The 12,684-nt window shown below is 38.3% G+C and overlaps 1 protein-coding gene across 12 annotated transcripts in view; it reads right to left on the bottom strand.

The window, feature by feature from the left end:
- BEGAIN (brain enriched guanylate kinase associated) overlaps nucleotides 1-12,684 on the bottom strand; it is a 159,712-nt gene that overhangs the window by 49,761 nt on the left and 97,267 nt on the right. For 11 of the 12 annotated variants that reach the window (XM_039712936.1, XM_039712928.1, XM_039712934.1 and 8 more), the window contains 3 exons: nucleotides 11,124-11,285; nucleotides 9,503-9,559; nucleotides 4,912-4,978 (listed from right to left, as the gene is read on the bottom strand). In XM_039712936.1, the coding sequence (XP_039568870.1) occupies nucleotides 4,912-4,978; nucleotides 9,503-9,559; nucleotides 11,124-11,285 (286 nt within the window). The remainder of the gene's footprint in view (nucleotides 1-4,911; nucleotides 4,979-9,502; nucleotides 9,560-11,123; nucleotides 11,286-12,684) is intronic. The other variant, XM_039712930.1, reaches the window with a different exon arrangement.

Genomic DNA, 12,684 nt, shown 5'->3' with positions numbered 1-12,684 from the left:
GTGGAAGACGTCCTACTGAGAGGGAGAGACAGAGCAGAACAGTCACATGCCTTTTGGAAGAATAGAAAGTAGTTTCCAGAACAGTCTCTCAAGATGTCATATTCATCTAGAGCAATTTGGGAGTGGCTGGGCTGCCTTAGGTGTCTCTTGGGAAGAGGGCTGGGCACCCATCACCAACCACGAAACAATGGAGCAACAATGGGAAGTGAATCTCTGCTCAGAAAGAGTGAAAGGACTGAGAATGTCTGAAAGCTTGTGTGCTCATGCTCATGTTCCCACATTATGCAGGAGAATTCATTTATTTGACTGTAAAACTCATGAACCTACTCAGTCAGAGCTTGTGTAGTTCCTACAGGTGTTAATGTGTGTAGGTCCTATTGCCTATTTGGCAATATTTTTAACTTGTAATGTGAGTGTGAAAAGAGTTAGTGAGAAATTGACATCTTTAGCACAAAGTGCCTGTAAGCTTAAAACCATGTAGCCTTAAGTCCCCCTAGAAATGCATTTTTTCAACTGCTATTTTTATAAATTACTTGTTTCTGTGCCATTTACGGTCATTTCCTTCCACGGAAATATTATTTTGCAGTTTAGTTCACAAAGCACAAACCTTCTCTGGCTTCTGCCTTAACTAGCCAACCAGTACAGATTTCTCTTGAAATTCACAGCTGTCTTCACTGAATGTGAGTAAATGAGCCTGCCAGGTTGAGCTGACTCTAAACTTTCTTGTCTTTGGGATGCAAATCCTTTAAAGTATATTTAGGCCATCTCTATTTGATTTTCATGGGACATGGGGGAGGGAGAGAAGCGTCTTCTTCCATAAAGGAAAGAAAATGAAAAAGACGGGCTTGAAATCACTCTGTTGAAAGTCACTATCAAAGTCATCATGTTCCATTCAAGAACCCAAGGATGCTGGGCTTCTGTTTTCCTTACATTTGTGTGAGAAAAAGGATTTCTCTCCATTGTTTTCATCTTTCACTTTTGATTTAAACCATACTGGGGTTATGGCTGCTAGGTATCACAAGAGAAGTATGTGCCTTCTAATGACTGGTTCAAATTCCAAAGCCAAACAGCTGCTACTTAAATGTTTTTAATACCTGACTGAAATTTTTCATCAAATTCCTCACCACTTCCCATATTCTTTACATCCCTGGCCTGGATAACCAGTAATCTGCTTCTTTTAAAATAACATTTCCCTGACACAAGGTCTCAGAGCACCACTTAAAACTGCCCAGCTCGTATTTAATTCATATTTGGATTTCCCCAACTGGAGTTGCTTAAGTAAATGTTATGGCCAGCAAACTGGGAAACCCCAGATATTCAAGAGCTTGATAAATAACTCTCAATAGCATAAAGTATTTTCTGTACCTCTTAGTTCCTCCAGCTCATAGGGAGAGGCAGAAATGGGATAAAAACCAGTGCAGTGCTCAGAAGGTGCAGAATTTCAGACATGATCATCCTTAACACAAATCCCTCTTTACTGCTTGTTTATATAATAATTTCTTCCAGCTTTATGGCAGCCTCACTCTCAGCCTGCCTTAATGTAAATGAAAAAATCAGACTTTGGTGTGTAATATTGTGAAAGTTCTGCGGTTCTAACATTCAGCTGTAAATTTTGTACAGTTTTATTGTAAAAATGTAAGAGTTTTCATCATGATAGATCATAAAATGCTTAATGCACTGTGTGCAGAGGGCTGGTGCTGGCTTTGCAGAGGTGGGAACCAGAGCTGATACCATCCAGCAGTCTGTCTGTCAAACTTTGTAAAAGAGGCATATTTTAGGGTGTTTCTGGATAATAAGGTCTCCTGAGATCTTTGCAGCTGGATTTCTGTGATCATGTTTTCAAGAACATTCAAAATGCAGATGGAGGAGGAGAAATGGGTGCAATTTTCATTAGCAGTAGGGTTTATTAAGCAGCTATTATTAGGCACCAGTTCTTCCCAAAAGAGGATACTGTTAAAAATCTGGCTTATGGCATTAAAGGTAAAACTAGAGAACTAAATGCAACCAAAAGCCTTAAAACTTCAAAAGCTTTTAAAAATACATTGCTTAACTCTAGAGAGGATCATATGGAGAATACAGCTGGATTGAGCTCTTATAAAGGATTTCTTGTGGTTGGGATGACTTGCATAATCTACTTGTAATTGCTGTTTGTGAGCAGCAAGACCATGTAAGAGCATGCTCCAAAAGCTCAAACAAGTGTAAAGGAAAGTGAAGATTACTGATGACAACTGGAACTAAATATCATAAAAATTTTTTTGATTGAAGAGCACTGTGATGGAATCGCAGTAAAAAATGTGAGGACTCTGCTTAGTCTTTTCCCACATCTTAATGGATAAAAGAGTTATTAAGATTAATTATTTAGGCAGACAGCCTGTATATTCCACTTCTTAACCATTTCTTACAAGACTAAAGAAATCTTCTCCAGATGAAGAGACTTACTGTAGTAAGAACAGAAGTTTTATGAGGAATTCCAGCAGAATTTTAATGCTATGCCACATTCCTCTACTGTTCCATGTGTTTAGTCTTGTCCAGTTTAGTACAGCAAGCTCTACCCTGATTTCAGGGTTACATTTTTTAGCACTTAGCAAAGTCAGACACCATGGCTCATATTTTATATTTATACTTCAAGTTCTGATGTGACAGAGGTTTCAACTGGATACCATTTGCTGTGATCAGATGTGTGCTTTCAAATATTTTTAAATATTTTATAGGTTAGCACCCAAAAGGAAGAAGAGCCTAGAAGAAAATTAACTGCTGCATCAGCTTCTTTTCTGTGACTGCTGATGAATTAATGATTATTGTTTTACATCTCATACCAATAGCAGGCATGAAAGGCTTTAACATTCAGGATACCAAAAATGCTAGAAAAGGGAGGTCCCGGTGGAGTCCTAGATAAGTTGCAATGAGCAGGAATCAGTCACTGGGAGAGGTGGAATTGTGAGTTCCCTGTTAGGGCAGGGAGTAACTCAACTCCTGGAAACATCCCATGTTATCTGCAGGCAAGGGGAGCAAGGGACCACTGCCTGGGGGTCTTGCTTTTCCTACTTGCTGAATTTGAGCCCACCCTATAGTAAAAACGTGTGTGTGTGTGTGTGTATTCACATGTGTGAATGCAGAGGGATGGGATAGGGGAGAGACAAAGTAAACACATGGCTTATAGATGTGGATTTGTATAAGCGTAGAGAAATCAAAAGTGTTAGATTTTAGAATGACAAACTAAACAAAACAATAAATACACACAGCTTTCCTCCTAAGGAGGTAAGGGAGAGAAAGGTATCCAAGAGCCCAGTCCACCATAAGCTGCTGATCAACCAGACCAGCTGTTATTTAATTTAAGTGTCTCTGAAGTATTGAGGGCTCTTGGAATGCCCTGAAAATCAAAAGGTTTGAGTTATCTAAATCAGATATGGTACTTTCTTCCTCATCTTTTTCCTTTTAATGGAGTTTCTATTTGACATTTGTTTTGGTTTGTTTTGTGTCTTCAGTTTCAATATTTCAGAAAGCAAAGCGGTCTGGAGTTAAGTGGTGTACAGAGCCTGATTGATCTTCTTCAAGCCTCTAAAGCTATCTTCAATGACTGTCATATTAGTGGGATAAAGAAAGGCACAGTGCTCCACAGGACTGGTTTTCAGTTTTTCTGTGCTGTGCTCTGAAATAATTTCTCAGGGATTTAACCGGATGCTGAAACAGTAGTTTAAAAATTCTTTGCTTTGATCTGAAATACCTGATAAAAACACATGGATTTTCTGGAGTCCTTCTTTGGGTGTTTGCATTATTTTTATTTCATTTACCAGCCTGAATGACTCTATTTATTTTTTGTGGTGCATAGGTAATAAATGTTGGGCTGCAGATGAAGACAAAATCCTGAAGTGATTTAGGCAAAAAGAAAAAGCAACAAAGGAAGAGTGCAGAAAAAAAGCAATAACCTGAGACCAAATGTTATTTATGCTTTTACAATGTTTAAACACGTACTTATGAACAAATGTCAGCTACAGCCCAGCTGTAATTTTGCCCTGTTAGCCAGTTGCAAAAGTTCAGTCCCCTATTCATTGTTAGCTATTGAAATAGGATTCTGAGATAAGAACAATGACATTTTCAAATATTTGTTTATTAGCAAAGGCTGGTGCCTCTCCTGTATGCAATCAAAATCCACAATAAATTGTTCCTCCCCATCCATGCAATTTCTGCCTGAGATCTTTGGAAGTTCCAAATTGTCATTCTTTCCTCTCTAAACATTAAACTCACACTCCTTTGTAGTTTTACCCCTAACAGTGAGCACGGTGTCCCAGCATTATCAGCAATGAGCCAGGACCCCAATGGCTTTGCCATTTCTTTTTGACATCTTCAAGCTGCTTTGAACCAGTGGTGCTGTGTTCTGGAATGTGCAGCCACAAAGGCTGCAGTATTTTCCTCACTTGTTTATTAATTGGCCTGTGACAGTGACATTGACATTGTGGTGGCAGATACATGCAGATTGGAAATTAGTATACTGAGCTTGATAGTTATGAAGGAATTTAAAAGTCAAGCCACCCAAACTCTATTAAATCACTTAATAAAAGCTGAGTGGAAATAGCTAAGAAGCATGAGAAAACCTTGGATTACCTTATTTAAATTTGACACTTAATGAAAACATAAATATTTAGATCCCATGAAGTTATTAACTAAATTAACCAAAATTATTTTAAAGATACAATTTGCTCAGCTAGATCATCAGTCTAGGCAATCTCTATTTAAATTGGTGGAGCTATATCATTGTACACAGCTTGAGCTCTTCATCATGATATCTTTTCTAAGCATAACTGCTTTTAGAGCTCTAGGGTGTTTTTGTGACAACTACATACATGTTTTTCCAGTGACTTAAGAACCACAAAACCACGTTAAATATATTTAAAAACACTTATGATAACTTACCATTCTGTAAAGTTTATCCTCCAGATCCTGATTAATTCTTTGTAAGGCTAGGTAATTGTTTTGTATCCTAAAACAAAGATGATATCATGTAACTGAATGCATTGTTTTTCATGTTGTTTTTTTTTTTACCTGTATTTTCACATCAGTACAAAACCTTGGCTTGCACTACTCGAATTCTATTTGCTTATCACTCCTGTTACCAGTCAGTGGTTGGCTTTGAAATGCAATTACCACCTGCTTCCTAAGCAAACTTCCAAACTTGTCATATTTTCTTACTATATTTAGCAGCACATTCCAGCAGGAAGTGAAGATATGTTGGTCGTTCTGCACTTGTGTGCAGACACAAGCTACAGCCGAGGAATTTGCACAAGGTAATTACAGTTTTAGATCAGGCTCAAGAATAGTATGTAAGAGAGGAAGCTTGAGCTCTAGGCTGAGGCAGCACAAAAAAAGATTTATTGTGAAATTGCAGCAGAATCCTAATGACTGTAGCAACATGTGGGCATCAACATGTGACTTAGAAGAGAATATTTTTTCTTTCAACAGAAGTTCAAAAAGTTGCCTACTTTTCCCACGAAGTATATTTAGATAGCTTAGCTGAGAAAAGATGAGTATTTATTTTTATCAGCACTTAGGGATTGAATGAACTCACAAAATGAGGCTTCCCTACTTATTCCAGAGCAACACACAAAGAAAAGTTTCAGCCTGCACATCTTTAGATGGTAACCTTGGTATTGTAATGAACAAGCTGCACAGCCTGTGGGAAAACCACTGGAATTTTGGTAGTAGCTGTAGGTTTATCTCCACAGAACCTAAGGAGGATAGTTCATTAGTACCCATCACCTCAGCATGATGTATAACAAAGGCAAAGCAAGTGTTAGGAGCTCAGCTGTGAAAACTGTCTGAATAAATCTATATGGCTGTACTGATCAATAGGTCAAAGTATTTTCAGCAGTGAGGAGATTTTAGGAAATGTGCAAGTGTTTTCATTGTAAGAGTGAACTCAGATGTAATCCACATTTATACAGCAAAACACATTTCCTCTCAGAAATGTGGACCTGGGTGTAGTTTCTGTGGTTATCAGGATGGGACTGGGATTAAAGAAGTCTCTTTGTTTATAATTTGGTTAGGAGTGGCTGCTGAAAGTGGAATGATCTGTTTTCCAAACATGCCATAGCTGCAAATCAAAAGGTCCAGCCCACCCCTTCTTGGCAATGTGATGCTTATCTCGGCTTCTGTTGCCATGGAGACTTTCTTTCCAGTTAAATGATAAGAATTCTCCATTCAGGGCAGACCAGTGGCTTGCAGTGCCCCTCTTAAGGGATGCTGAGCTCTGGCTGGGTCTCCCAGCATTGCAATAACATCTGCTGACAGACCTGGGAGGGGATGTCTGTGCCAAGGACATCTGCTCTGTGGATATAAATAATGACATGCCCATGGGTGAACCTCCTCAGGGTACCAGGGGTCAGCCCAAAATCAGGGCAGTCATTCCAATATGCACTGGGGGAAGTCTCAATGTGGCCAGCTTTTACAGAGACCTCCTTTCTGTGAGGAGGATCTGTGCTAAATAGTGTTTGCTAAGGTGGTGACCCAAATGGGCTGAAAATCTCTGAGACTTGCACTGTGAGACTTGGTCAACACTCACCAATTCTCATAGTGCTATTGTGTTTGTGTCCAGGTGACTTAAAGGATTGACTGAAGTTTGCATTTCTCTGCATTGTCCATGCTCCTCATAGCATTTGCCACTAAGACTCTCTACAGACATTGATTTGTGTAGCTCCAGGTTTACTTGGGATTTTCCCAGCCATTTAGATGTCAACACTACAGAGACAAGTTTCAGGGTACTCTGTACCCATCTTTTTGTGGTACAGAAGAAAGTAGAGATGATCTTGATACAAGGAGGGTTAAAATAACTTTGCCTGCAGCTACTCAGCACAAATATTTTGTTTTGCTGTAAGGATGCATGCCATGATGCAGGAAGAAAGGATTTAGAGTAAAAGTAAAATAGTGCCTTCTGGCTGAGCCTAGAAGTGCCCCAGCATCTTCTCTGTCATGGTTTATAGTTTTTATCTAGTAAAGCAAAATAGAACAGGTTAAACTTTCTTTGCACCCAGGCAGTTTGTGGTTCAAGTGGAGGTGGTGTAAAAACTGATTTAAACATTAGCACCTGCAATGCCCTAAAAGTTTTCATGGGTTCAAAAGCACTTGCATAACTTCCTGAAAGTAAAGGGGAGAAAAAATTTGGTTTAGGGTTTTTCTAGCCCCAGTACCCCTGCACCACAGGCTGTTCTGCAGTGGTTGCTGATGTGGACAGCTCAAGGGAGACCCTGAAGGTTCCCTTTTCATAACTTTGAGACCACAAATAAAACCAGAAGTAATTGCTGCTTGGATAGCAGACTTATCATGGTAACAATGGGTTTGTTCCTCAGCTTCTGTTTTCACTTTTGCTCTTGATATGGATGATTGAAATGTTAATTATCATTAATTATTTTTCAATGATAACACTTCCATGCCATAGATGGTTGTAGAGGGTTTTGCAGGAGATTACCACAATCTGCTTCTCGCTTTGTAGCTTCTTTTTCCTTTACCATCCAATTTTTGCCTGTTGCATGTTTAGGTGAAAGTAGCCCATAAACTCTAGTTCTCTAACACATTCATTTTGCACTGAGAAAATGACCACCTCCCAGTACAATCAAATCGAATCTAAAAAAATTCCACAGTAAGTAGGAAGCTTCAAAAAGTGTTTCTATTGAGAACAGTATGCAAAAGTAGTCAAAATAAGCACAAACACATACACATGTACACAAGCACATACACATGCACGTATATGTATAAACCCCAAACTGGAAATTCACTGTGCCAAAAGAAGTGTCAGCAAATGTAGGTGGCAAGGAGACAAATGGACCCAGAAATACATGGAAGAAAGTGTTTAAGGGATAAAAGAGGAACAGAGTCAGATCAATCTTTAGGCAAAACTGTAAAATAAAGAGAAGGGGAAATAAAAAGTAGGGAAAATTATTCAAATTTGAAAATGTCCTGATGAGCAAATGGTAACTTAACCTTGTTTGCAGAAAAAATACACCCAGATAGCCTGAACACTGTGAAGTATGAAATATTTTAACCTTGTAAATCTGGCTTTGAAAATAAAATGAAGGGTAGGCTTCACTATGCTTCAAAATTGCTAGAAGGATAAACTCATGTGCATTGATAACCTATTATCATGTGTTGATGTATTTTTGTGTCGTTCATGTCACTAGGAGATACTCGTGACTTCAGATGCATATATGTGCATGCATTAAACAAAGGTTTAGATTCTTGACCAAATAAGAGGCTAATGAAAAATATTCTGATCATATTGAAGATGTCAGGTGTCTGTGCTCTAACCTAACAACACACTCCTCCCTGAGGCTGCAGATCACCACTGAAGAGGGAGTCTGCAAAAGCCTCTATTTCTCTGCTTCCACTCAATCTCAAGCCCTCTTAAGGCCAATAAATACATCAAAAGTAAAACTTAGTCTTGAGCTGACTTTCTTTAAAGAAGAGAATTTCTTCTAGAGTGTAGTTAGCTTTGAAAAGTGACTCTTGAAAGAGTAGCTTGTTAAAAATTTTTTCTCTCTGTTATCACAGGTTATACCAACATTCTTATGAAAACAATAGTTTTTCCTCCAGGATTCTTGTTCAGAACACCCCTTCAGTCTGTGAAATGTCTTGCTTTTGGTGAAATAATTATATGTGTGGGCTAATCTCAGTGCTAAATATATGCTTTTATGAGTTTACTTCTCATGTCTTAAAATAACTCCACTTTATGTTAAAAGGTAGAACGGGGACCTCATCAAGTTGTTACCCAGGGCAAGGCCTCAAGGAAGAAACCCAAAGTGAACTTTGGAGTCCAGATGTGGTTCCAAGTTTGGATTTTGAAATTTTTTAGATTTTAACTTATAAAAGCTGTGCTGACCATGTCAGATAAAGGGACCACTGCAAGGAATATGAAATCCCCTCTCTTTTCAGTCACTTTTCAAAGCTGAACCTATGCTTTACAGTTCTAATTTTCAAATCTAGCTAGCACTGTTCTCCCACTGAGAAAAAAGAAAGAGGCCATCTCTGAATGTTTGTAGAGAGGTTGAAAACTTGACCATTGAGCCACACAGGTGACCTCCTCTCCTGAGTAAAATTGGGGAAGCCTAGCAACAGCACAGGCAATTCTGGGTAAATTAAGACAAAGACTTTCAGAAAGGATTACAAAAGGATAGTCATTCAGCCTCTTGGAAGAAAATATTGCACTTTACAGAAAAGGAAATTTAATAACAGAAATGTTCTCCAGTGTACAAGTGGGATCTTGTTTCACAGGGCCTATTCATCTGTGGGGGGATGAATTTCTCTCCCTGTGCAGTGAATAAAGGAAGAGACACATAATTGAAACTAATTCTACTTCTATGTTTTTCTCACATTGATTTTCCTCTGTGACATGTTGCTGACAAGCTTTTGGATGACAGGTTTTTTTCAGACATTATCCTTCTCCAGGCTGACAAATCTAGATGTTCAACTTGCAGGATGCCTTGCTATTCTCAATAGAAACATTTTTAAAGCTCACCTCGTAAAATATTTTTGGCTTCCATTATGATATGTCTTCAGGGGAGTAATCACCTGCCTGAAACATAATTTTTAATATAAGTTTTCTTCATAATATGGTACAATGTTCCATTAGAATATTGGAAAGTCTGTTCTGCTAACGTGGTGCTCTGGTGTGAGTGCTAGACTTGGCTCTGAGCCCCTGGCCTGAGTTTCAAAGGGTGCTTAACTCACTGGTGCCCAGTGCAGCTGATAAGCGGCTTTCTACTGACCAGGAAGCCCATCTGTTTTAACAGAAGTGGGATGGACAGCCCCTCTGCTGCTTTATGGCAGCTGCCCAAATTGATGCTTCAAGAGAAAAGAGCACCAGTGTTCCCTGCCCTGAAATGTATCGAAGCAAAACTACATCAAGAATGAAGTTACTTCCAGTGGCTCTGCTCTAGGTGCAAAAAAATATATTGACAAGAAAAATATATGGAGAACCTCCAGACTGCTCTGGATAGATATGTGTAGATTTCAAAATCACCATGACATCTCTATATTTTAGACTCATTTTGAGAAGCACCCCTAGTTAGAGAAGCATTTAAGTTATAAGACCACACTAGGCTGTTTCCTAATTTGAGATCTTACAGACTCACTCTGTTTAAAATTTGCATTAAATGCTTTGGTTGACTCAGTTTATTGGTGTTTTCTGTCATTGTTTTGGTTTTTGCCTTCCACAAGGAATGAAAAACATTTCTTTGGGTATTGCCCTGGAATGATTTATTCTGAATTTCATTTTGAGTCATCCAATGAATTAATCAAATAGTTCCATTAAGATATCAGTCTAAGAAAGGCTCACAAGACATGCAAATACATTCCTGTATAAGTGGATAATTCTAGTTTCAGAAGTTTTGAGAACAAATGCAAAAGTGGATATTAAGAATCATGATAAATTTTAGGCTAAGTCTACAGACCATTTTAATCAGTGCCAGAAATGTCAGGAGCACAAGCTTAACATAATTTATCACTAACATTAACTGGGTTCCCCATTTGCAACAGCACTGTACCGCAGCTACAACAGTTTTAAATAATAACTTTTCAGCATCATTCCATTCTGCTTGGAAAAAGTAAATTATTTGCTGTACTATAATGCAAAATGCCTGAATGTTTTTTCAATTGAACATAGTCTCAGCTTTGAGTAATGGAGAGCCAAATTCTATTCTCTTGTATGAGCACAATGAAGTCTAAACAAAGAAAATGTGCAAAGTCATTGAATAAAAGATTTATCCATATATATAGAGTATAAATAATATGTGTATATATATGTAGTGGGTTTATAACATTTGTATGTGTAATGCCATCTGGCACTACCCCACATGTACATTTATACATAAATAATTTTATATTTGCACATATATAGGTGTATTCTAGTTGCATATTTGCTTTTAGTACAGAGACATCTTGCATATCACATGTAAATAACTTTATGTGGCCTTCAGGTAAATGAAATCTATATATTAAATACAAAACGCAATGTGTAATCAATAAATAATTAATCATGCATGTTTGCAACTGTGTTTGCTTTTACTTATATCCACCTTTTATACAGTCACTCTTAAAATTCTAACAACTCTATTTATTTCAAAAAGTTCATTACTAACCTTCTCAGCTTTTCAGTTACTTTTTCAAGTTCCTCCTGAGCACGTCTCAATTCTATTTCAAGATACTGACGTGTAGAGTCAAACTCTGTTTCAAGCATTTCCAGCTTATGGGTAGTGTACGATAGGCGCTTTCGTAATTCCCCCTTCTGTTCTTGCAAAGTACTAGAAAAACAAAGACCACAGCTGTAGAATTTAGCTGCTCTCAGAAAGCTTTTCATGATCCACTCTTTGACCAGTTCCCTAGAGTATAGCTTGGCCTCAAGCCAGAAAAGTGTGCTTCATTTGTTTACTGCACTTTGAAAATCTTCTGATTCAGACAGCTGACTATCTTCCATCTGTCCTTTCTGGTGCATTTATTGCTACTATCTCATTAGCCAGAATGGAATATGTTGCGAAAGAATCTTCATTAAAATACAAAACACAGATTAGAGTTTGGTTTCACACAAGACCTTCCATTTAGAATTATCTTACCATACTATGACTGAAAGAGCAAGTCTCTGTAGAGCAGCAACAATAAATTATGCAAAAATATTTCCTTGCCTAAAATCCAAATTAAAATTCTGTGGAGGAAGAAATTTTTGTCGCAGTTGATTCCTTTTTTGAGACCTTATTTTTCAGCATTTCATCTGGAGAATGGTAAGTAATAATATCACAATTTTGAGGTTATAGATCTTTCCCTTTTCCCCCTATTTATTTGGGAGCCAGGGCTTTCCAGACTCAGGTGTAATCCCTAATTTTTCACGGTTCTTTCAGCACTTATGCCCTGATTGTAAACTGTCTTTCTTACACAAAACAAAGCAGGAGACTCAGGAGAGGCACTTGGCATATGCCTTCTTATCTGCACAATGGAGTTTTTTGTATCTTTGGCTATTTAGCTTGCAAGCTCTTCAGTCTTCCAGCATGGTTGCCAGTTGAACAGCAGGATGGGATTCCTGCCAGAGCTGGGATCTCTGGAGATGTCTGGAACTTGGTTCATACACTGCAACTTCACTGCGGAGCTGATCTCTTAGCTCCAAGGGGGACCTCTGAGGCACTGTGGAACTGGGGTCTGCCAGCACCCAGACACAAAGTGCTACCACGGTATGCATTGTGAATTGCCTTGCTTTGTTTTTTTTGTTTTTTTAATCATATGGTAAAAATAGTTCTTCATAAATTAATGGTAAATCTTGATTCCCTTTGATGTCAAGTGAGTGCTGCCATCAGCTGCAGTAGAATAATGTTTTGGGTCTTTAATTAGACAAGAGAGTTGGGAACAACATGTCAGTCTTCAAGGAACACTTATCTGAGCTGTCTACAGCGTGACTGGCTGCTCCTCTCCAAGCTGTGATAGGAGCTCAGTAAGCTAATGCAAAAGCCTCACAAGTGCTGCTTGCTTGATCCATGCAGCTTTGAGCTAGGAAACAGCCCAATGTTTTGCCAACACGGCGCTCTATTTCAGTTGCACATATTGCGTGGTTGCAGTTATACTTAGATTACCACTTGTGGTTTTATTCTCTTAAAATAATATACTCTAATTCAGACATTTAATGCAGCTCCACTTAATATAACCATTTAATTTTTG

The sequence above is a fragment of the Passer montanus genome, unplaced genomic scaffold, assembly GCF_014805655.1.
Source record: "Passer montanus isolate IOZ18808 unplaced genomic scaffold, ASM1480565v1 scaffold27, whole genome shotgun sequence".
Lineage (NCBI taxonomy): Eukaryota > Metazoa > Chordata > Aves > Passeriformes > Passeridae > Passer > Passer montanus.
Note: the sequence above shows the minus strand (reverse complement) of the source record. Positions and strands in the feature narration are given on the sequence as shown.